Genomic DNA, 26621 nt, shown 5'->3' with positions numbered 1-26621 from the left:
CTTATTTTGGCATGACACATGATGCACACACGATCTCTCAAAGCGCAGAACACATGTTTTGAAATGACGAACCACACACATGACAAGCTACATACATGTTGTGACGAACTTCGCATTGTGCGCTTCAAAAAAAGAAGTCAACGGTATTCAGGCCAATCACAACACACAGGTTAGCTGGCCAATCAGGGACACATTGAGCTACAAAAATGTACAGTATGTGGAAAATAATGTGTTTTTTAACCATAAACCATGCAAACACATTGTATTATACAAATTACACAAAATAACGTTATGAAATAGGTGCACTTTAAGATTTATGCCAATGCAATTTTTTCCACATTTTCCATTCATTTCAGTGTGGGGTCATATTGACCCCAAAGACCAGATACAGAACATACAGTTTTTTATGTGAATAAAGATAGATAATGATGAAAAGTCATGTATGTAAATGCAAGTCATAAAATCGTATTCCACTGAGATGAAGTGAACGATTTTTTTATCTAAGGAAAAGTTGATTGGGGTCATGTTGACCCCAAGGAGCTTAATAGCTTTTTTTTTATCTGTTTTAGACTATGGTGATCTTTTATATATGCATACGTCTGCTGCACAGAATATTCATATGATTGATACAGCTTACCATGCTTTGTTGAGGTTCATTACAAATTGTAAAGCACTGACTCACCATTGAAAGCTATAAACTCGGGTTGGATGGCCTCCTCTAGCCACCAGAAGGCTATGTCATTGGTACACTTTTATATATAAAGCAATTCTTGGTTTGCTCCCAAATTATCTATGTGATTATGTCATACAAAAGGGAAATGGGCAACACTTTTTGCGTTCTCAGGACCTTTTTATGCTTTCTGTGCCAAAGACTCGTACGGAAATGGGAAAGAAGGCATTTCAGTATTCTGCACCTTCATCATGGAATACGTTGCAAAACTGAAACTTGAAACTTACTGATTAATCTCGCTAAATGCTTTTAAATTAAAAATGAAAGACTTAGAGGCAGATGCCTTAATATGTGAATGTTTTTAGACTGTAAACATCTAAATTGATTTTATGAGGCGTTGGTTTTAGTTTCTTTTTTTGTGTGTGTGTGTGTGTGTGTGTGTGTGTGTATTTGTTTGTACCTATGTGTCTGTATTTTTTATATGCTGCTTGCTGTCTTGGCCAGGTCACCTTTGCAAAAGAGGTTCTTAATCTCAATGGGATTCTCCTGGTTAAATAAAGGTTAAAAAAGGGTTAAACAAATTGGCGCTGGACGTGAAAATGATAAATGCGTTGGGTTAAAACTAGAAACACATGAGTCGTGCCTCGCGTCACATTGGGCCGGGTGTAAGATAGAGCCCAATGTATTTCCGTAGACTGATTAAGAAAAGTTCAGAAAGATACAGTATTGTTTATATCCCTGACTGACTTCTTGCAAGCTCAACAATGAAAGTATTTGTTGTATTTAGTCTAAGAGTTTTTAAAAAAAAATATGAGTCATCATTAAAAGCCCCCTGTAGTGAGGCTCGATTTGCTATATTGCTGTTAATTTTGAATTCAGTGCACACTGGGTTTTGAATAAATGAATAACTAAAGGTCAGGTACCCGTGATTCTCAGGAGAACAAAAACTAATTCACTCACTACTGCCTTACAGACTCGGATGAGAGCTCAAGACAACAAAAACCATCTGCATGCCAAATGACATCATGTTACAGACATGATAAGATGAATTTTATTTTGATTTGGAGACAGTAGGAAGCTTTAAAATAAATAAATATGCAAGGTGGTTTTTCTTCAACATCTAGAAAGTATGTGCCACAAACTCTATCCTGAATTGTAGAATCTCATTGTTTAATAGAAAGGCAGTAAGCGAAAAGAAGGAAGGTAACAGATGATGAGAAATATTTAACTCAGTGGACAATGTGTGTGTGAACGAGTGAGCAATCCTATGCTTCATTACAAAGTCATTTACCGCCGTAAATAAAGAATTACATTTTTGCCCGGCCTGAGGGATGCAATGAGAGAACAATTTCACAGTGATGGCCGCTGGAGATGCTGAAGCAAGGGATTTCAATATCAGAAGTTGTTATTATTCAACACAGGCTTTCATAATCAGCTTAGAATTCTGAAAATCCTTACGTTTGTATAAAAATAAGTGGCTCAAAAGAAAAAAGTACAAATTGAAATTTCAAGGCTTTATTTTGTTAAATATTTAGGCAAAATATATTTAAATTCAAAGAATTTTATGAGTTGAAACTCATCTTTGAGCATCATAATATCATATGTAAAAGTTTTACCTGTTACAGTATTTGAAATGTGTGACTTTTAAAAGGATCTTTTGACAGAAATGCAATATAATATACATAACTATATTATCAGTGGTGTATAAAGACTTTTGCTAAATGAACTGTATGGTTTCGATTACCTAAGAATGAGCCATTTTTATCTACATACATACACCACGGGTCCCCTGCAAGTCCCTGACATGTTTCTACATGCCGCTCAAATTTCCACACGCTACCTTTAATACAGTTTGAATGTAACTCATTTAGAATACGCAGATCATTGAATATGCAAATTGGTCCCCGCCTCCACTCAATAGTAGAGCTCATAGATATGTATATAAAGGCTAGATGGCTCAAGGCGGAGTCCCTAACGGCATCACCTGGCGGCCATCTTACGACAGGGCGCTTGCTCACTCGTAGCATTGAGTTTAATGGTGCAGGTACTTTTAAATGACCATAACTTGCTCAATTTTCTACCGATTTTCAAACGGTTTGGGTTTTTACAAACGTTATTAACGTGGCTATAATTCTGGATGCTTTAACATGTTTCATGAATTTATTTTCTATTTTTAGTATAGGTATGCAGTGTCATAGGTACATCTTTGACGTTTATAACAAACCAAACCGTTTGAAAATCGGTAAAAAATTAAGCAAGTTATGGTCATTTAAAAGTACCTGCATCATTAAAACTCAATGCTACGAGTGAGCGAGCGCCCTGTCGTAAGATGGCCGCCAAAATGCGGACGTTGCACTCAATTGGCCAGCAGCGCGGACGAGCCATCTAGCCTTTATATACATATCTATGGTAGAGCTCGGGTCATAGAAATGAATATGCAAATTTGTCCCTGCCTCCAGTATTTCACACCACCTCAGACCATAGATATATATGTGAATAGATGCTACATTCTGCAGTTTCAGACACATAGCTGCTAAGTTAGGTTTCACACAATGCGTTTGTGAACTGCGCATTTGCAGCACTAATCTTTAAGCAGTGATGTTTACAGGTTTCAGCATTAACCCTGCAGTGAGTTTTGCTTTTAGCTTTAGCATTTTTATGAGCTAAAGCTTTGACTTATTTCTATGTCGTTTTGTGATATGAATGTTCTGAAACAGCAAGCAATATCCGTCATGTCATTGTATAGCCATAATAAACTTGAATTTGGTTACATGTTTTTTTGCCAAAATAACTTGTGAGATGTATGATATTCCATCATGTAAGAAAATTCAACAGTGATTGCAAAGTGTTTGGTTACATTTATTTATTTAATTTTATTTGGGCTATGGTTAGACGTTTAATACATTTTCTCTGACAGACCAAATTTTGCCTTGTTTTATCCTAGACATCTGGGCTGTGTTTAGACCAGTGGTTCTCAAACTGGGGGCCTCTGAGATGGTGCAAGGGGGGCTCCGGTTTTATGACATTTAAAAAAAATTTTTTTTATCATAAATTCTGTGCAATTAAATCTCAGAAACAACAAACAGCACTACATTGTATAATTTAATATGTTTTGTTAAATTCAAATATTTAGTTTTGGAATGTTTTATGTCATAAATTTTCTATGGGGGGCACGTAGGGATGCACCATACAAAAGGTGGCCCGCATGCCGAAAAAGTTTGAGAACCACTGGTTTTGACGGCTTTTAAACAGTGGCGGCCGGTGACTTCTTTTTTTGAGGGCGCTTGATGCGAAGTTGGTCAAAACATGTATGTAGCCCGTCATGTGTGTGGGTCATAATTTCAAAATATGTGTTCTACGCATTGAGAAATCCTATGTCCACCATGTGTCTTGTCAAAATAAGTGCCTGCTGCAGACGTGTCTAAAGGGTTTATGATAAGAGAGATGCTCACGTTTGCCAGATACTCGAATAATCTCATGCGTAATCAGAGTTTACTGTTAAGTGAGTGTCTTGTGTGTATTTTGTTAACGTGAGCTTCTCTTTTATCATAAACCTTTTTGACGCGTGTGCAGCAGGCACTTATTTTGGCAAAACACGTGATGCACATGGTTCACATGATGCAACAAACACATATTTTAAAAATACAAGCAACACACATGACACTCCGAACACTTATTTTGAATTAGCGCCACTTGGATGAGCAGTCATGAGCCGCCACTGCTTTTAAATGCAAAATTGCTTGCTGCAAGGGGAGGTTCACAATCGAAAGTTTTTTCTTTGATGATATTCATCAAGCCATTTATTTTCCCTCATTACGATGCTGATTAATATTAATAATATACTATTTGTCCATCAGAGAATACTTGACTCTGATTGGTCAGATTTGTTCAAAATTGTTACATTATTACACGCGTAGCTATTTTTGACTTTCTCACAAGACTGCAGTTTATTTATTCTCACCGAATAAAATATTATCACATCTTGAAATAAATATTTCGAATCCATTAATTTTTGCATGTGTATAATAATAACAAGACGACAATACAAATCTAAACTACACTAAGTTTGAATATTTATCTGAAATGCAGATGCATTTTATAATATACTTTTTTCCTTTTCCACACACAGATCAGATAATACATCATTCATCTGCAGAGGTGTGGCCCCACAGTTACGTCTCGCAGGGTATGTACTGCCTTTCCTCCTCTGATGCTTGGGAGCCAATCAGCAACGAGCAGTCGGGCGTGGCCTCTCCCGCCACTGGCTCGTACGGGATGGGGGTGGGCAACGAGGGCGGATACGATCCGAATACGGCGACTCACTTCCTGTCGCAGCAGCAGCAGCAGCAGTATCAGTTACAGCATATCCAGCAACTGCACCAGATCCAGCAATACCAGCAGCAGCAGCTGCTGCAGTATCAACAGCAGCAACAGGTGAGATCATGTTAAACCTCAGCAGCTGCATCCACTGCGGGTGACACGTAAAACATACAAGCCATAAGGCCTGTTTTAGCACCCATATTAATAAGTTACGGCATTCACGCTGTTGTGCCACAAGCATTAAGAAGAAAACACCGGTTAGATATTTTGTAATGTAGACTTCAATGAAGCAGCATAAAATGCTGGATAGAATTTTCATTTATTGTTTCAAAAAAGCACCTTTGGGGTATAACAAGCAGCACTTTCTATTCAATGAACCTGACTTTATACGAAATACTGACAGCGCTTAAGCCTGTTGTCGCAGGTACACTGCAGTGCCGCTTGCACATGCTCTCTGCACCATAAAACTGCATCCTCCATATGCTTCTGCAACGACAATCCTTGTCATATTAACTTAAGACTCCCATAAGGCCTTGCTGCAACAGATTTTATATTATTATGAACAACAGGCGAGTCACAAAACCACCATTACAATTAACATCTCTCCAGAAGTCCCTTCGCATGTTCAGCAATAACCGCACTTGCTCTATCAGCTTCCCAATATGAAATACTACAATTCCCAGCGGTCATTCCAGCAACGGCACAGTATCAGCAACAAGAGCATTAAAAACATAATTAATCCCGTTTTATCATCCAGCCATTAACCAGGAGCCATTGATCATCGCAGTAATTGAGCAAATGAGGACACTACTAATCCCATCAGTCTTTGCAAAAGTAGACACAGGTAGCTGTGCTGCAATAAAACGCTGTTTTTCTTGTCCTGTGCAGATGATGGAGCAAAGACTACAGAGTGCCACCCATTCTTTACAAGCTACACCCAACAGCACCATTCACAGTCTGCCTCCCCTTACTCATCCCCCATTGGTGGATTTGTGGGGACCGGGGCAGACCGAGACCTATCAGGCAGATATGGTTGGTTATGGGGGGATGCCTGCGGCAGCAGAGGGAGCTGTAACGGAGGAAATGACCACAGACCACTCACCTTTACTGGAAGCACAGGAGGAGGAGGAGGAGATCAAGGTGAGGATGAAGGTCATATGCAATGGTACAGTACGAAACTTCTAAAACAAGAAGGAAATAGCATATTTAAAGAGCCAGTAAGATGCAAATTTTAAGCGTCCTATCACTGTTTATAAGTCCTGGACATCAGGTTTAAATGCATGCAAGGTCAAAAAACACTGTAATTTTCTCAAAATATAAATTTAAAATTACCCCATTTCCCAGAGATCCCCAAACGTTTCGTCGTTCAACGACTCAGTCTGCCTAAACCACACCTTTAAGTAGCCTACTCTGCTCTGATTGGTCAACTGACAGAGTCTCCGCACAGACCACAGATCAGTGACACAGACCAACAATAGTGCAACATGTATTGACCTAGTGCTAACATGATTTACTGAAAAGACATTATTGACATCAATACATATCATTCATCATTAATCCAAGCAATGAAAAACGAAATTTTACACTCATTTAAGCATTATGTGAGCTAACCGGGTCATAGCAAAACCGTAAGTGTAGCAGCATGTGTTAGCCGCTTGCTAAGGTGACTCTCTGACAGTATATTAAGAGTTTAAACAACAACATCATTCATCATTAATCCAAGCAATAAAAACGACGACAGAAACTAACATTTTACACTCATTTAAGCAAGTATGTAAGCTAACTGGACAATAGCAAAAATGTAAACACTAAGTTAGTGCACATGCGTTAGCCGCTTGCTTACGTGACTCTCTGACAGTATATTAAGAGTTTAAACACTGACATCAATACACATCATTCATCATCATCAGTCCAAGTTATAAAAACGATGACAGACATTAACATTTTTACACTCATTTAAGCAAGTATGTAGCTAACCGAGCCATAGCCAAAATGTAAAGACAAGTGCACATGCGTTAGCAACTTGCTAAAGTGACTCCCTGACAGTATATTAGGAGTTTAAACCCCAACATCAATACACATCATTTATCATTAGTCCAAGTTATAAAAACGACGACAACATTAACATTTTTACCCTCATTTAAGCAAATGTAACTTAAGCTATCCGGGCACAGTTTAACTGCAACATGCGTTGCTAGCACAGCTTACTGATAACACATGTTGTTCCAAATAAAGTGGGTACTGAACCATCTTTCATTGCCAAACGTTTAGTATATCCCTCCTTGAAAAAGTAATTTTAACCACTTATTCTTCACAGCCAAACGTTTAGTAAATCCCTCCTTGAAAAAGTAATTTTAACCACTGATTCTTTATATCTTCATCCTTTGGCAATGAAAACAACACAAACTGAAAACACAGCATGATATGATGTTTACACACTAACTAGCTGAAGTGTCTGTGGGCAGGTCATAGTTTTCGTTTCTCCCGAGCAGGACTGTAGGCAGAGTTTATTATGCAAAGTGTTGGTATTACGTGGATAAAGACAGACAGGAGATTCAATCTATATGATGACTTGTTTCAGCGATTCAAGAGTCGACTCCCTACTTTAGAAGCCAATAACTTTATTAATCGTGCATTTTTTGGTTCAACTACTTTGCACATTGTTTACATTGATGGACTACTACATGACACACTGCAATACAGATCATTTTCGATTTTGGATCTGTGTGGCTCTTTAAGATCTTTTAGTTCTTCTGGTAAACAAAAATGGTTCTTTTAACCCAGACAGTAGATGACTCAGGGCAGAATCCCCATCGAATCTGCGCCGAAAGTCAGCAGCTCTGGTGCGGATCCGGTTTGGATCCAGCCTGGAGTCGTCTGCTATCTGGAAAGGCATCGTTATGAAAATAACTTTTGTAGCACCTTTATGTATTTGTATTTATGTATTTGTATTTATTTATGTAATTTGTCAACAGTTCAGTTAAAAATGTGAAAAATGTAACATCCACTCTCTCTACTCCAGGATGATGACGTAACGTTATATATGGAACCAGAACCAGTGACATTAACTCCATCTCCAGTGACACAGAGAGAGGAAGTGACCTCAACAGCAGGAAGCAGTCCGTGTCAAACCCCCGGAGAACCAATCACAGAGCGAAAGCCTTCTGATGTCTCTCCATCTGTCATTGAAGAGCTGGAAGAGAAGGAGAAGTTAAAATCCTCACCTGTGGACGTCATGGCAGCCAATTGAATGGCAGGAGTGAAACTCGAGCTGATTTTGGCAGACATTTCAATTGGCTCCATAATTGGATGGAATTCAAGTTGGTGGTCGAACCCAAATCGGAAATGCAGCGAAGGTTAACGCACAGCTTACGCGAACACTGTTATGTTTTGTAAGCCTTATATTACGGATGTTTAAAGGTGGAAGGCAGAAATTCTTGGAAGGAGGAAATAATAGAGGATCATCCAGGAGTGATCGAGATGGAATATGAAGTACATTTAGTTTAACGTGTGCATGCTTTTACAAAGAGTGCTATACTCAAAATAAAGACAGTAAACTATAGTAATAAAAAATCATAATGACAAAAATATGGTCATTTTCTAATAAAACATCAAAACAAAATATATAACTGTAAAAAACAAGCATTTTTAGCCTATACTCTTCAGACTTGCACATATTCTGTGTCTGCAATTTCAGTTCCCACATAAACACAGTAAGAAACAAACGAAATGTCCAGTGTGATTTAACACTATAGACGAGTTCATCCCGCGCATACGTGTTTTCATGGTTACGCGCCTGGCCCGAAGTTAACTTACGGTCGGTGTTTGTTTATTAGTCTGGCTGATATGATTTAAACTAAAAGGTCATTTACTTGTAATTTATTTTTCTTATTATCAGAAATGTACCGAGCCCCTAAGGTGACATTGGAGTAAGGAGAATCTAAGGTTTGGTTTTGCGTGCACACGTGAAACTTTCTCTCAAGCACGTGAAACTATCGCGTGCGCACATGAAAGCGAAAGTTTCACATGCGCACGCGAAACTAAACGCGGTAGTTTTGCGTGCGCATGTGAAAGCGAAAGTTTCATGTGCGCACGTGAAACTAAACGCGGTAGTTTCATGTGCGCACGCAGTAGTTTCATGTGCACACGCGATAGTTTCACATGCGCACGCGAAAGTTTCACATGGGCACGCGATAGTTTCATGTGCGCACGCAAGAGTTTCACATGGGCACGCGATAGTTTCAAGTGCTCAGGTGAAGCTTTCATGTGCTCACGCAAAACCTTCATATGCAGAATTTTATTTTTTTTAAGTTTAGTTTTGGGTGCTCACGTGAAAGCGAAAGTTTCACGGGCACATGCGAAACTATACGCTGTGGTTTTGCGTGCGCACGTGAAAGAGAAAGTTTCACGTGCCCACGCGAAACTAAACGCGGTAATTTCACGTGCGCACGTGATAGTTTCACGTGCGCACGTGATAGTTTCGCGTGCGCATGCAAAACTAAACTTTATTCAATTTTTGTTCCATGTCCCTTAGGGGCTCCGTAAAAATGATCTACATTGATTGACTCTATTGTTATATTTTTTGCGGATGTCTACCGAAAGTTACGTTTGGGCCACAAAAGCCATTCGGTTATGTTGTTGCTGCTGAAACCGTCTATGGACTCTCTCTCATCCTCTTCACCCATTCACTATCTGCAATGACAGATGCTCTTTTAAGTCCATACATGTAATAACAATGACCCGGACAGAATAAAATTAGTCTATAACATTATTAATTGCAGTTTTATGATGCTGCTACTTTTGTGGGAAGACGGCGAATTGAACCAATCCACTGCACAATATACATTGTCCTGCTTACTGTGTATTTTATAAATAAGGTATTTGAAATCCCACAGACTTAGACAACAAAATACATACATACACAATCATATACTTCTACAGTATATTTGTGACAAAATGAAATCAAATGAAATGACTTTCCAATCTGGCATAGACCACTCTCAACTTAGATTTTAAAGTACATTTATGACATTTATTAGCCACACACACATTGACACATTTACTTCTGTACTGTACTGGATTGTAACAAAGTGTGCTTCCTTGTGTGTCCTTTGGCATGCATGTGGTTTGTCAGTGTAAAACTCTGGAGTCCTATACAACACTGTATAGATATTTGCACTGGACCTCAGTACTCTGAGCAGAGCCTCAGACTGATTCTGTGATCTCTACAGTATATGTGTGTTGAGTGCGTACCTGGAAGGGGGTCAGAATTGCACCATTTAAGAAAAAAACTTATTGCACTTGCATTGGTTTGCTGGGTAAAGGTAGATTACTTCTGGATGGAAGTCATGGGAAGAAAATAGTAAAGGAAACACACTTCTCTCACTTCTGCATTTAAGATAAAATATTAGACAAAATTAATTCATGATACCTGCAAATTAAACTCAAATGTGACCCTGACCACAAAACCAGTCATAAGGGTCAGTTTTTTGAAATACAGACAGTATTTGGATGAGATACAACTATTTAAAAATCTGGAATCTGAGGGTGCAAAAAACGAAATATTGAGAAAATTGCATTTGGTTATCCAAACTGCAAAAATAAGTTTTAATATATTTAAATGAACACGCTGACTTTTTTGGACTTTGGCTTGTTCGCCGTGTCCCCCAGAGTTGGATGGGTCCATGCATGCCTTTTTCATCTCTGTGCGTCCCGTGGATCTGTCTGCCGCGCCCACTGCTGGCTTGGCTTGGCGCGGGGACTGGAGGTGGATGGCTCCGGTTAGCATACTGCTCACAATAATTGACAAAATAACAACATTTTTCTATTTATATGTTGTGATTTTTATAGTCACAGCATGTACATATAACAAGGTCATAAGGTGGATAAGCCGGTGAGCTGGATTTAGCTGGTCTCAGCTGGGTTTGCTGGTGTAGCAAGCTGGTCTAGCTGTGTTTTGGTCACTTTTTAAGCTGGTCTAGCTTGACTTAGCTGCTCAGGCTGGGAGGACCAGCTTAAACCAACTACTGCCACCTTAAACAAGCTAAAACCAGATACCAGCTTAAGCTGGATTTTTCAGTAGGGATGGGACAGCCATCTTTTAACCGTATACATACTGGAAACTATATTCTCAGATGGCGAAGCACTGCTACTTGGGTGGAGTGATTTGCTCGCAGGACCTGAGATGTCCCGTGGTGAGGAGCAGAGAGTTTGCGCAAGTATTGTGCTAATCACTCTGCCCAAGTAGCAGTGCTATTTTTTCACTAATTGGGAGCGGTGTGCTGGCTGGAGCCATTTGCTTCCGGTCTTTGTGCTGGGCTGGGCTGGCGGTGGGTGCATATGTATGAACTTATCTAACTCTGGGGGATGCGGTGAGTGGGCTGGATTCCCAAAAAGTCGGTGTGTTCCTTCAAAGTAACAAATTTACAAAATATCTTCATGAAACATGATCTTTACAATTGATCATTTTGACCAATACATTTTATTTTCGAATTTTGCCACAAATATACCTGTGCTACTTAAGACTGGTTTTGTGGTCCAGGGTCACAAATAATAATAATAAAAAAATCACACAAATAGCACAGACAGTGAATTACATCATGTTAGTTTTATGTTTTGTGATTTTATAAAAAAATGATTTCATTGCCTACAATTCTGAAGTGGAGAATATGTACCTGGATCCACATATTGTAAATATCCTTCATCAAAGAAGACATCACGAAAAATGTTCCTAAATAGAAAGGATATGGATTTTGAGAATGGTGTGCATTGAAAGTGACCTCACGAACAACTCAGGCCATTTGGAATAATGAACTGCACAGCGTCTTCCCGTTTGTCGCGGTCACTGATTATTGCAGTTGCCGTGACGATACAAACTCTGTGTTGACTGTGTGTTTGTGCATAAACAGACGTGAAACACATGCATCCTGAAACAGGTGCGGTCATCCGGTTCAAAAACAAGGCGATTACATCATTCTGCATTGTGATGTCATGCATGACTCACTAAGGATTAAAAAAGATAACAGCGTCTGCTGGTTTCTTTGGAGGACACAGTTCACCATGATGATTGTGTTAAAGACTAACTTGTGAGCAAGAAATAGCACTAATAGCTATGAAGTGTATTGACTTGAATGAGTTTATTTATTGACTGATCATTTATGCAACGTTGGGACAATGTTTATTTTTCTACAAAATTGTGAGCACTCCTTCCTATATACGTTGGGGTACATATTATTTTACTGTTGAGCCTCTGGTTGTTTGCGTGTAAAAGTTTTTTCTCATTGAAAAACTCATTGCATGTTGTAATGTACAGAGCTTACATATAGTAATCCAGCTAAACTAAATCATATAGAGATCAGTGTTGATGTCATGTAAAGCTTCAATGTTCATTCGTATCGGTGGCTCACAGTACATAATATGTGCCCATTTATTTATTTAAGAATTATATAGGGGAGGGATTTACCTTTGCAGCTTGTATAAAACCTATTTGTTATATGGAGAAAAAGAGTCCTTTGGTTGTAATGGTGTCACTCTCTCTCTTTTTCTCTCTGGTTTAAGTGAGAATGTCATTCCAAAAGTCATTCATCCTCAGGGTTTTATTTTTTACTCATGAAACAAAATGATAGTCAAATATAAAGCTTCTTCTCTATAGTTGGGGCTTACGTGTACATACAGTATAGCAAAATTTGACTGTTCACGATCACGAATACACTGAAGGGTTAACAAGATCATGAGTGTGTTAGCTCCAGCAAAAGCACTTAACCCAGAGATGCTCTGATATGACTGCTGCTTTGGATGAAAGCATACTTCAAACATTCTGGATCGATATTCGTGCTGGATTTTGGGAAATGTTTCCCTAATGACACATTTATCAACTTTTACTATTCTAAATAAGTCATGATATCACTAACAGGGAGGATAAATATCCTCGTACATCCATCTATTGGAGTCGATTTTTAAAGTACCACTTTACTTTTCTCACACAGTGTGCCTGTAAACATTGCATTATGTAATATATCCAGATATTCTCCAGCTCGAAAATAAATGCCTCAAAGATTTTAACTGTATAATCGAACTATTAAACCTACATGCCAATCACAGGATGCTAGGTCATACTAATGCAACCAAAGGAGTGATGTCATTTCCTGTTTTATTGCTTTTTATGTAAGATAAGAAATGTAAGAATGAATAAATAATGTAATTTTTTGCTTTGGATGTGGTGGCTTATCAATTGTGTTTCAAATGGATTTTTTGTATGATTCTACTGCCATCTTTCACTACGAAACTGTACGTTAGCATGACACTGTAACGGTCCTTTGTTCTACCTCTCTCTCTTTTATGGAAACTAGTGTACTTGATGCTCTCTCTTCCGCTATCTTTCCCTTCAGATGTAAACTGTCTGTTAATCTAACCCTGTGTTGTCTCCTCTTGGTGGAAGAATCACATTCAGATAAAGTAAGACTGTGAAAGACACGCTGTCATGATCAAGTTTGTTTTGAAGTACTCAGACTGTTTTAACCTGTGAGATATACAAATGCATTTATTTGGGAAATGACTGACTGAGCTTATCCAGATGTGATATACATTAAGAAACGCTCTGTGATACGTATATCTATGCATGCTTTACTGAAGGTTCTTCCAATCTGTTCTTCCTCCATTGAATTCTCTTGCTTTCGCGCTCTCTCTCTCTCTCTCTTTTATCGGTTTCTTTTTCCTGCACGAACAAAACACCTTCCTGCCCCTCAAGAATATTGATATTCCTAATTTTCCCCAAAAATATGAAGAACAAACAAATAAACGAAACAAACGAAGCATTACTGTGCACTTTGTGTATTCTTAAGTCATGTAAATGTGTTGCTCTTTTTTAACATAATGTCTGTGTGCTAATGCGAGTGTTAAAGCAATAAGTATAGACAACAAAAAATTTGATCTTCATACATTTTTATAACAATCAAATGATTCAGATTTAATGATAATAATAATAATGCCGTGAACAATAAAAATCAGCTTTGAATGAATGCCTAAGTGATTAAATTAAACATGAAAAATGTTCCTCTATGTTGTAAAAAAATTTATTCCAGGCAACCTTTATTAATGTGACCAACCCAGATACAATTTTGTAATTTACTGTTTTCTACATAAAAGTAAAGAACATTAAAATATAACCTTGATATCTTTAATATTGACTGAGTAAAGTCATGTCAAAGAATGAAATCAATGTGAAACCAAATTTTGATGCTCTTAAACTCATTATCCCGGATTTCACAGACAGGGTCACAAGTGTGCTTTATGTGCTAATGATGTAAATTAACTGGTTTCATTCAATTAAAAACAAAAAAAATCATAGAATATGATTAAATGAACCTGAATCTATTATGTTACACCGTCATCTGTATTTAAGAGGCAAGAAATGGCTCCTTAAAAAGAAAAATTCACACAACCCTGGAAATTCTGTCATCATTTACCCTCATGCTGTTTTTAATCTTTATGATACCAATAATAAGGAAATGGTTCATCCAAACATGTAAAAACTCCAAAAAGCACATAGATCCATTATTAAAATAATCCAAATGACTGGGTTAACATATGTCTTCTGAAGCAAAACAATATGTTTGCAAGAAAAACAATTGTACATTTCATATATGTGGACCTGGAACACAAAAGTCATAAGGGTCAATTTTTTAAATATATACATCATCATACACTGTCAAAAATAAAGGTACGAAGCTGTCACTGGGGCAGTACCCTTTAAAAAAGGTCCTAATATGTACCATTTAGGTACAAATATGTTCCTTTAAAGGTACATTTTGGCAGTTCAAAGTACTAATATGCACTCTTTGGGTACAAATGTGTACCTTTTTAAAAGGGTACTGTCCCAGTGACAACTTTTGTACCTTTATTTCTGAGAGTGTAGCTGAACAAATAAGCTTTTCATTGACGTATGGTTTGTTAGGATAGGACAATATTTAGCCGAGATACAACTATACTCAACATTTGAATTGAATCCAAAAAGTAAATCAGAGTTGTCCTTAGACAAGAATATTGGGTATTTAAGACAACTTAAAGGTTTTGATCCACTTCAAATGTTAGTGTATTTGAAAATCTGGAATATGAGAGTGCAAAAATCCAAATATTTAGAAAATCGGGTTTAAAGGGGACATTTCACAAGACTTTTTAAATAAATCTTAGTTCCCAGAGTACATATGTGAAGTTTTAGCTCAAAATACCATATAGATAATTTATTATATAATGTTAAAATTGCTACTTTGTGGGTGTGAGCAAATGCAAACACTGATCGCCATAATGGTGGTTTGTTGAAATGAAAACTCACTTGTGCTGTCAATTATTTTCTTTCTCTCTCTGCATTAAATGGCGGTGCTGTGCGTGGTTGGATAGTGCAGATTAAGGGGTGCAATTATTATAATAAGATCCCCCTTTGACATCACAAGGGGAGCCAAATTTCAATGACCTATTTTTTCACATGCTTGCAGAGAATGGTTTACCAAAACTAAGTTACTGGATTGATCTTTTTCACATTTTCTAGGTTGATAGAAGCACTGGGGACCCAATTATAGCACTTAAACATGGAAAAAGTCCGATTTTCATGATATGTCCCCTTTAAAATTATGTCCAAATGAAGTCCTTAGCAACACATATTACTAATGATAAATACATTTTTATATATTTATAGTAGGAGATTTACAAATCATCTTCATGGTACATGATCATTACTTAAACGGGACATTTCACAATAATTTTTTAAGATGTCAAATAAATCTTTGGTGTCCTCAGAGTACATATGCGAAGTTTTAGCTCAAACTGTCATATAGATAATTTATTATAGCATGTTAAAATTGCCACTTTGTAGGTGTGAGCAAAAATGAGCTGATCACTGCACTAAAAGGCAGAGCCGTGGTTGGATAGAGCAGATTAAGGGGCAGTATTATCCTCTTCTGACATCACAAGGGGAGCCAAATTTCAATTACCTATTTTTTCACATGCTTCCAGAGAATGATTTACCAAAACGAAGTTACTGTTTTTCCCCCACATTTTCTAGGTTGATAAAAGCACTGGGGATCCAATTATAGCCATTAAACATGAAAAAAATCAGATTTTCATGATATGTCCCCTTTAATATTCTAGTAATTTTTGGCTTAAAAATAGATCATTTTGACCTATAAAATGTATTTTTGGCTATTGCTACAAATATACCCGTGCAACTTATGACTGGTTTTGTGGTCCAGGACCACATTAAGGTGAACTAATCCTTTAATAGTCACCAGAGAGCATCAAAAGCTTTAAAATTGTGAAAAAATAACAAACAATGACTATATAGCCAAATATTCCCAATAAGCCAATATAATTCCAGTCTGTTTCTTACACAAGGCGAATGCTTGCTTTGGAAAATATGGAGTATTATCATCGTGCCTTTGAGATTTTCTGTTCTTTTTTGGTCTCTATGAACTTTATCACTGTGATTTGAGCTACATAAAGATCGTACCTTTATACAGAAATGCTCCTGTAGTGACAGACCATTGCGTTAGCAATGCAAAACATCATGTTTTCAAACCCAGGGAACACACATACTGATAAAAATGTATGCCTTGTAATTCACTGTACAGTAACTTTGAATTAAAGTCTCCCAATACCCAAATGTAAATCTCTATAGGTTTGGACCTACTGTAAGATAAAAACATGATGATGAGTAAATGATGACAGAATGTTTATTTTTAGGTGAACTATCCCTCTTAAGGTAAAAACATCTAGCATTTTCACTTTCCAAAAAGTGATATGATTGTAAAAACAAGCAAACGTGGGGATCCGTAGAGATGACATTCAGTGAGATGTCTCAGTCCATATGTACAAATGTATAGTATAGCAGGTAACTAAATAAGAACATCTAGAAACAAAGAGAAGAGAGTTCAGTCTGAAGAGCAGATAATCCCTTTCAAAAACACACACCAACACGGTGGTGTCTCATGGTGCAGCTCTCATTCGCCACTGCGGCCCATGCTGGGCTCAAAGGCGACACATACTAACACATATCTCTCCCTGGAAGGCTGAATTAGAGGCAAATTAAAAACACCAGACTATAACCGGTCCTCGTCGCTCTCTTTATCGCCATTCGCTTTTCCTTCAGGCGCAGAATGAAGAGAAGCGAGAGGGATGGTGGATGAAGGTGACGGTAGTTCCTCCTGAGATGAATCGGTGGAACTTCGGCTGCCGTTGCCTATGGTTATATTACACTCTGTCCCAGATGTCTGGACACAACTGCCAACGGACTCATCTTTTGTTTCTTGTATCACTCCCTCCCTCCATAACTCTTTGTCCCGTGTGGGAGAGGACGGGATGGAGGGGGAATGGGAAGGTTTTCTGGCCTTGCGCCTTGCGTCTCTGAAACTGGCCAGAGGGGGACGCAGTCGCACTCCGCTTCGGGTCGAACCCTCGATCGCTTTCTGGAGCTGAAAGCGGAGAAGTGAACAGAATCACACAATGGTGGTCGAAAAGAGGGTAATAAAGGTGCAACGCAATGCCATTGAAGAACAAAGTAAGAGAACCAAAAATGGTTCTTCTTTGCCATCGCCGTGAATGTAAGTGTAGGAAGTCATGCTTACCTCTTTTAGGGCAACCACCCCAACCAGTTTACCAATACTGGTTACATAAGCATGACTGAGACCCAGCAAAGAGAACAAAGTGTGAGTCTGAAACAAACAAGCAAATGTTTTATATGCACATTTATGTTGGCGTGTGGGTGTACAGTAACCCAAAGGGTCACTTTCTTCTTTACAAATGCTGCTTACTCTTTCTTCAACATAAATGCTTCCTCCAATATTCAATGCAGCATTTCTGCATATATGAATGTGTTTAAAGGTGCCTTGTGTAACTTTAAGAAGGATCTCTTGACAGAAATGCAGTATAATATACATAACTATATTATCAGTGGTGTATAAAGACCTTACTTAATGAACTGTATTGTTTTTATTACCTTAAAATGAGCTGTTTTTATCTATTATACACCGCGTGTCCCCCCAAGTTGCCGAAAGTTGTTGTCATGTTTCTACAGTAGCCCTAAATGGACAAACTGCTCTACGTAGTGTGTTTAGTCAAAAGATGTCATTTTTGTCTTGTGGCGGCTATCGTAGCTTCTCTATGTGGTGTGCTGTGGACTGCAGTTCACGGTTTCACCTCTAAAAATCTACACAGTGGACCTTAACATTTACATTACATGTACATTACAAGTGTGCAGAATATAATGCTGTTTATTCCTACAGAAAAACACGTTTCCTAGAGAGCATGAAATAATGAGAGTTTTGGACTGATAAAAGACTATGTCGTGATAACACCATTGTGTATTTGATTTCAATCGGATGACCTTATGCAAAGATGTTCTCTCCACCAGCTGAAAAGGTGAGGGGTCAACGCGGATCTGATCGATGTCAATCGGCTCATCCAGTGCTTCCTCTTCCCAGGCTTTGATCTGAACGACCCAATAACACATAATCTGACTTGTGATGTCACGGCAGTGACTGACAGAACAGAGATAGCTCAAGATTGGCTTTGCTAATTGTGGTCGTCTGTCTGAACTGCAGTGAAATAAATCAATTCAACACAGTACCTCTTCAGGAGTCATGTTATCAGTGACAGGAGGGGCTGCGGGGGTCTAGAGAGAGAGAGAGAGAGAGAGAGAGAGAGAGAGAGAGAGAGAGAGAGAGAGAGAGAGAGAGAGAATATTGAAGAAATACAGATCAATGAGAGGCAGACAAATAGAGAGAGAAGTAGGATCATAATTCACACTAAAAATAACCCTCTAAATTTTTCATCTTGTTTTGTGACTCAAAGCTCTACACACAATGCTTTCGAAGTAAACTGTGCTAACATCTGCTTGTAAACTGTGCTAACTTTGTGAAATTGTGCTTTTGTGAAAGGACACAATGTATCTCAAGCAGCGTTAAAGGTGCAGATATTAAATATGAGATTTGTCTCCATCTACAGACGAATTATGCCAGCTACATTTACCAACCCTTATGTGAGGGGTTAAGCCATTAATAATTGAAGTTGAATATTAGGTTTGATAAAAACATTTTTTCTTTAAATTCATTAACTAGTAAGTGCTCTACACTGTCAGAAAAAATGGTCCCATGCTGTCACTGGGGCAGTACCCTTTAAAAAAGGTCCTAATATGCACAATTTAGGTATAAAATATGTAGCCTGGGTGCCAGCCGAACTTAGCCCCGCCCACAACATTTTAGGTCGGGAAGTTTGATATGGTGTCGCTCCGTTGTGGTGCAACTATGCTCGACCCAAAGCTGGTCGAACCAATCAAATTGTCAGGGAGGGCTTTATACGATATGATGGAAAGATGATCAGCAGTAACGTAATCAACCACGTCACTAAAGAGCGCTTGTGTTGAATCCGTTTACAACAAAGATGGCTGCAACAATCAAGGCATTTGTTGACCGGAAAGATGTTTTTGCCATCCCTCCAACGGATTTGGAAAAAGTTTAATTTATCAGCTGGCTGGGCATGCACGTGCAACTCGGTATAAAGTGTATAAAGTTCATCTAACTTACAAATCTTAAGAGATAGTCTGACTATATGACTTAATAAAAACTCACATACATAGTAGGTGTTGATGTACGTTCGCTAACTCAGACTTTGTACAATCATAATGTTAGTCTCATTGTAGCGAAATAACTAGCAGTTCAGGCTCCAAAATGACAGACGCCATTTCAACATACGTCACACATGCGGTTGCTCTGATTGGTTGTAGGTCTATCCAATTGAGTGCAGAGGCATTTTTTGTCCGGGTTTGGTTGAAACATGCCCCATAATCACAGCCCAATGGAGCAGTATAAGAATTCTGACTAGAATTGTGAGTATGACAACGTCAGGCTAACAAATATGTATACGTTTGGTAACAATATGCACCTTTGAGGTACTAATATGCACTCTTTAATACAAATACTGCATGTAACTGACGTACACTAAAGTTTCTAAACTTCTGTCCACCCAACCGACCACCTGCCACCTCGACCCGATTCCCACCTATCTCTTACAGGCCATTTCAGATACACTCGACACTCACACACATCATCAACACCTCCATGCATACCGGTACATTTCCATCCACGTTTAAAAAAGCCACACTCAACCCCTCTCTCACAGACAATTAAAGACCTGTCTCACTCCTTCCATTCATCACCAAAACACTTAAAAGAGCAGTTTTCCATTAGGTATCTTCCTTTCTATCATTGAACAACCTACTTAAAGGAGCATTTCACCCATCGAAACATTAATCTTTATTGAAAGTGCGTAATATTTGTGAATTTGGTGCCTGTTTGACCGAGAAAAGGGGTGTTTGTAGTCTCACCCCCTCAACAAAGATATTGGACTTCCTGCTTTCAATGATGCAAAATTATGATTTTTACATCATTGAAAGAAGAAAGTGCAACACTGAAATCTGTATTTCTCCTGTCTCAGCGGCAACTGAGGAAATGATGCACGACCATTCAAAAACATGACTGGGGTTCTAACTATACAAAGCTTAATGCAAATGCGTGAAGTGTCCCTTTAATGACAAGCAGTCAGGCTTTAAATGCAACCACTCCACTGAAACAGCACTGTTGTTGGTCACGGAAGCTAGCGAAGGCAGAAACCAAATCCTCTGTTCTGATTCTGTTAAACCTGTCGGTAGCCTTTGACACAGTCAACCATCAGGTCCTATACTAGCCATCCTGTGGTTGCTAGGGATCACTGGTTCTTAATGGTTCAAATCTTATCTCTCTGATAGATCCTTGAGGGTGTCATGAAGGGGCACGTTGTCCACAGCCCACCCGATTGTCACTGGGGTCCCTCAGGGATCAGTGCTTGGTCCACTTCTTTTCTACATCTACACAACATCCTAGGACCTATCATATAGGCACATGGCTTCTCCTACCACTGTTATGCTATTGACACCCAGATCTTCTTCTCATTTCGCCCAGACGATACCACCATAGCAGCACGCATTACAGCCTGCCTAGCCGACATCTCGGCTTGGATAAAAAAACACCACCTCTTGCTGAACCTAGCAAAGACGGACCTGCTTGTATTTCCGGCACAACCTAAGATAAAGCATGCTCTATCCATTCAACTGGGCAACACAACCATTACTCCTTCCAGAAACCTTGGCGTAATCTTTGACTACCAACTGTCCTTCACTGATTACATTGCAATGAATGACAAGCGCGATCATGTCAATTTGCATTATACAACATCAGAGTCACACACTTAGTTTGCAGACTTAGTTCACAGACTAAGTTTGCAGACTGATTTAAGATGTGCCCCTTAATTGTTTATAGTACTGTACTAGTGCTCCTAGTAAAAAAGTCTGATATGAACTCTTTAGGTGCAAAGGTTTACTTTTTGATAGGGTACTGCCCCAGTTACAGCTAGGGACCATTTTCTTCTGACAGTGTAGCCTTGAGTATGTTACTCCAGTTATATTTATGTTGGCAGACACATCATGTAGCTCAGTTGGATTGTATTAGCAGTGCAAAAGGTCATGAGTTCAATTTCCAGGAAACACACAAAAAAGTATAGCTCTGTAAGTAACTTTGAAAGAATGTGTCTGCCAAATGCATGTAAATGTAAACTACACACCTCTGGCTCATTCTGTGCTGATGAGGAAGAAGATGAGAAAAGGCGACGAAGAGTCCTCCTTATGATCTCTAGAGCACCTGTTACAATTTTAAAGAACCGTAATCACTGAAAATGTAAAACAAACATTTATAATTTGGCAGCTCAAACTGGTATTTTAAATGATTGATAAAATAACGTTTAGTATGTTTGGGTGTAGAATTGGATCTCAGTCAGCTATAATCTTTAAAAACAAGCTTGCTGCCAAGCAACAATATAAACTCACCAGTTGTGGTGTGATTAGAGGAGATGTCTGTGGTTTTAGTGGACCCCAGTGGCCCGTTACACTCCTCTGAGACTGGGTTAGCCTGTAAATCATTTTAGTTACAGCGTAAGATTAGTGTACTGACATAATGTGCTTGATTTTCAGTAGAAAAACGTTTACTTTGCATAAACTGCTGCTTATTGATGTCACATCAGAGAACTGAAGATCTGCCTCTGAGCATACATCATACAGTACAAGAGTATTGTGTTGGAAGCCTTCCAGAAAAGCTCCTTTTACGCCTCACCTTCTCTCCATTTTCCTCTCCAGCCTCCTCATCCACAAAAGGGAAGGCCTCCCAGCTGACCTGTGACCCTGGGCCGGGCACACCCTCTGCAGAGTTATAAACCCGCCTCTCTGCTGACAGCCACCAATCAACGGCTGCCTGAAGTTCACATCTCTCAATAGATCCCAAAAGAATCATTGACTCTGAGAGTGGGGAAATTATTGATATCTTTTGAAATAACAACATAAAAGTTAATGTTGATGTATTTACAGTGACACATTTCTTGAAATTTGAAATTTTCCATTTCATATTATAATTCAACATCCAATGTCAAGGCCATTCATTTAAAATACCCAAAGCAATATCATGGTAATTTGTACATATTTTACGAGGTGGCCAATTCATATTAATTCATATGATCACATTTATAGATTTTTGACGACTTGCTTTCGACCTCTGCGACATAAGGGTTATGGGCGGAGTTTCATTATGATAATGGTACACTTTTGTACGATTCACTTTGTATGAATTCATACAAATTAACCTACTTCAAAAATTATTTTGAATTCTTGTGAGATCAGGCTGAAATACAAAATAAATTTTTATTTTAGGTGCATTATGTAACTTTTAGAAGGATTTCTTGACAGAAATGCAATATAATATACATAACTATATTATCAGTGGTGTATAAAGACCTTACAAAATGATCTGTATTGTTTTTATTTCCTTAGAAAGAGCCGTTTTTATCTACATACAACGCGGATCTCCTTATATGGAAGTCGGCGTCAGGTTTCTACAGTAGCCCTAAATGGATAAACTGTTCTTCAGAGCGTGTTTCAACACTATGTTGTCTCAGGCGATGTAATGTTTGTCCTATTGTGGCTACCATAGCTTCTCTATGCGTTTCGAAATGGAGGGGTGAGCTGTGGTTGCAATTCACACCGCTAGTTGTCGCCAAAAATCAACACAGTGGACCTTAAATTCTGAACTTTCTTCTCAATCACAGACCTTTGGAGTCGACGAGTGGGATGCTTTTGAGGGACGTTGACTCCAGGAGATCCCTCAGTTCTCTGTATGTGGACTGAGGTGACAGAAACTTCATTTTCTTGACCATGATGTCCTCCACAAAGATATTATATTTACTGCCATGCAAAGAAAGAGAGAAAGACAGAAACATATGAGGAGCTCAGATACAAACGACTCTAAATGTCACCTTCATCAAAAATGAGATATTAAACAAATGCTATCAGTCGTTTTATACATTCATCAAATACTTTCGTTTAAAATCTGCTTAATCCTGGCCTCAGGTCTTTCAGAAATACTGGTTTGTTGGCAGAATCCATTAAAAACATGTCATCAAGGGTTTTGCATTTGAGCTCATCATATAATTTATGTCAAAAGCCAACAGTTTCTTTCCATCATTTTTTCTTTTTGTACTGGGCAGAAATGATTTATGGAAATTAGGTTAAAGATACTTTAATCAACTCAGACAGTGATCTGGGAAGAGTACCTGATGTGTCCAATTCCCAGCTCAGGAAGATAGGGCAGTTTCTTCACCTGAATGATGGAGTCATAAAGAGAAGGCTGCAGACCCTGAGCCACCATGTTGGCGAGAATCACAGCCACCATCATGGGAAGAATGTGTGAAATTTGCCCGGTTAGCTCAAAACATATCACAGCTGTGGAAACTGTGTGTGTGACTGCCCCGGTCATGGCTGCTGCCCCTGGAAGTCAAAAGACGGGAAGGTTTGGCGATAAGTGGAAATAGATGACATTTGAAATAGTGTAACGGATGTCAAAGTTGCAAAAGATTGATAGAATGGGCGAAATTTTCATACCAATCACTGCGTAGCCTCCAGGCAGGATTTGATACACGATCCCATCGAACAGAATCCCATCCGGAAAAAGTGTGGCCATGATCTCGCCCACCAAACGTCCGAATGCTGCACCTGCTTGGTTCAGAAACGTATGATTATGCTCACATTATAATTAACATGAATATTTAAGTTCTTAAAAATAAAGGTGCTTGAAAGGTTCCTCACAGTGATGTCATAGAAGAACCATTTTTGGCTCCTCAAAGAATCATTTAGTCAAAGGTTCTTAGAAGAACCATTCATTTTTTACCTTTTTATAATCTTAAAGGAAAACACCACAGTTTTTCCACTGTTTTTCTTTGACCTCATGCGCAATAATATTGACGGAAGTTTGAGCGAGAGGGGGAGTAGTCAGGAGTGATGATGTTGGTTGCTGCGCCCGAGGTCAAAGTGCTCTTCCACCATACAATATAGTTCTCATTTTATAGCTGCTTAAAAAATCACCACGTTTTGTTTTGTGCCACCATACTTACTCGTGTAACTACTCATTTAAGAGTCTTTAAATAGGGAAAACATGGAAGTGTTTGGTGGCTTCTAAATTCATCCCTGTTTGGATCCTAAGGAATAAATGGGGCTAGGATAAATGCTAACACACTCACGACGCGCTGTACAAAGATTAAGTGCACGCATTGAAAAAAGATGGGTATGTATTAATTTGTCTAAGTTGAGGTAAGAACATAGTAAAATATTGAGATGTGTTGGTGTTTTCCTTTAAGCATCTTTATAAAACCATTTAGACAGAAAAGGTTATTTTATGGCATTATGAAGCACCTTTTTACCCTCTTAATTGTCACCCCCCCTCTCTTTTTGAATGTGGGGTTAAAAGTTGTGCAAAAGATGTACACCTTCAAATAAGTATAACTCCCTTTATTTTTACTGATTTTTAATTTTATTTAAAAAAAAAAAATCCAATAAATATGTATTTTATATTTAAAAAAGGAAAATACGTCCAAAATGCTAAAAACATAAGTCTCAACTAGTTCTAATCCAAATTTTAATGATTTTAATCCAAAAGTTAAAATCTAAAAAAAAATGGTTTCTGTCACTTTTAGTGGCTTTACCAACAACGGCCACTAGTTGTCAACGGTTTGCTGCATACTCTTGTCACAAATTAATAAATTACTGTCACTGCATTATTATTATTACTGCTTAAAAGGTTGAAACTTATAAAACTACAGAGAGATTTTCAAAAATGTATAGTTTGTCAACATTTTTGAAGATTTATAATAGGATATAGTGTGAATATATATGAATATGAATGTATAATACTTAATATGTATTCTTATGGGGGGCAGGGTCATGTAACAAAAACTCTCACTACATGATTTTTTCCCGAAATGGTGATGATATATGAAAACTACACTGTTGGAAATTCCTAACCATATATAGTTTGTCAAGGTTGTTAGAACAGGAAATTAGTGCTATAATTATGTAAAAACAATGTGGGCCTGCCTGTGGGCCCGTGACATTTCAGAAATTGACTCATTACGTCATAATTTTCCCAAAATTGTGATGACGTATGTAAACTACATTCTAAGAGCTTTACAACGATATATAGTTTGTCATGATTATATAAGAATTTACATGTAAAACACTGAAGTACAAGTAGGCGTCCCGCTGGAAGGACTATCAATATTTTTAACACATGCTTACTCCCCTTCTTTAATTAATTTTATAAAACACTGTTGAAATATTTATTCTAGAGGCTTAGACCTTTCCAACGATACATAGTTTATGATGCCTTGATTAAAATTTACATCTAAATGATTGAAGTAAACTCCTGTGTCCCGTATATGGGACGGTGACAGATGGTGACATTTCAACAGTTAAACTTTAATAACATTTAGACAAAACTCTATTTTTTAATTATTCCAATTTGGCAACCTTTAAGTGCCTTTTTTCAAATGAGCCCAACCTTATGTTTATATTTCAAAGTGTTCATGAATTACAGCTAATACGTTTGTATATGAAAATTCTGAATAAAAGGTTATATGTCCTGACAAAAATATGTTATGTATGTAATATGTAAAAATGTTAAATGTTAAAAACAAATGCCTGACCTAAGATAAAAACAGGCATGAAAGCTCCAGAAGGGACTGGCATTGTTGTAGAGACTGCAGACATCCAAAACTGTCAGATGAGAAGAAAGCCAGTATTTCCACGGCAAAAAAAGAGCAAAAGAGATTATATTAGGTATATATTATTATATTAAATTATATTGCAGACAATGCATAAAATGAACATAAAATGAAGAAGCACCTTCATGACAAAGAACAGTAGAAGGATGACAAAGACGCTGACTTGTGGGTGGAGCCAGGCAGCAGATCGTCCCAGTCCGGGTGGAGCCGGCGTATCGACAATCTTCGTCCAGGTGAAGTTATCAAACAGCGAATTAATGCATTCTCTGGGCATCAGCTGTGTGACAAAAGAAAAACCTTCAACCTTAAATACTCCACATGCTCCCAACCAAATTAAGTTTTTTTAAATAAATACACACCTCTCCAGCCATAAACTGTCCAAAACCCGGAGGAAAAGTGAAAGAGGCTATAATCAGTGTCACCACACCGGGATAAATCAACCGACTACAGCAAA

General features: G+C 38.2%; 2 protein-coding genes across 11 annotated transcripts in view; one reads left to right on the top strand and one right to left on the bottom strand.

Annotated features, from left to right (window-relative positions):
* fam131bb (family with sequence similarity 131 member Bb) overlaps positions 1-8923 on the top strand; it is a 40590-nt gene extending 31667 nt beyond the window's left edge. For all 9 annotated transcript variants that reach the window (XM_073871925.1, XM_073871922.1, XM_073871924.1 and 6 more), the window contains 3 exons: positions 4800-5104; positions 5879-6130; positions 8013-8923. In XM_073871925.1, the coding sequence (XP_073728026.1) occupies positions 4800-5104; positions 5879-6130; positions 8013-8240 (785 nt within the window). In that variant the 3' untranslated portion in view covers positions 8241-8923. The remainder of the gene's footprint in view (positions 1-4799; positions 5105-5878; positions 6131-8012) is intronic.
* Positions 8924-16695: 7772 nt separating this feature from the next.
* The window catches only part of clcn1b (chloride channel, voltage-sensitive 1b), a 29536-nt gene continuing 19610 nt past the window's right edge, over positions 16696-26621 (bottom strand). For both annotated transcript variants that reach the window (XM_055209594.2, XM_055209595.2), the window contains exons 11-23: positions 26527-26611; positions 26289-26444; positions 26090-26159; positions 23994-24104; positions 23666-23879; positions 23164-23297; positions 22177-22358; positions 21894-21975; positions 21632-21708; positions 18606-18650; positions 18363-18467; positions 17605-17691; positions 16696-17451 (exon numbers count right to left, since the gene is read on the bottom strand). In XM_055209594.2, the coding sequence (XP_055065569.2) occupies positions 17080-17451; positions 17605-17691; positions 18363-18467; positions 18606-18650; positions 21632-21708; positions 21894-21975; positions 22177-22358; positions 23164-23297; positions 23666-23879; positions 23994-24104; positions 26090-26159; positions 26289-26444; positions 26527-26611 (1720 nt within the window). In that variant the 3' untranslated portion in view covers positions 16696-17079. The remainder of the gene's footprint in view (positions 17452-17604; positions 17692-18362; positions 18468-18605; positions 18651-21631; positions 21709-21893; positions 21976-22176; positions 22359-23163; positions 23298-23665; positions 23880-23993; positions 24105-26089; positions 26160-26288; positions 26445-26526; positions 26612-26621) is intronic.

This window comes from Misgurnus anguillicaudatus, chromosome 10 (genome assembly GCF_027580225.2).
Source record: "Misgurnus anguillicaudatus chromosome 10, ASM2758022v2, whole genome shotgun sequence".
NCBI classification, from domain to species: Eukaryota; Metazoa; Chordata; class Actinopteri; order Cypriniformes; family Cobitidae; genus Misgurnus; species Misgurnus anguillicaudatus.
Note: the sequence above shows the minus strand (reverse complement) of the source record. Positions and strands in the feature narration are given on the sequence as shown.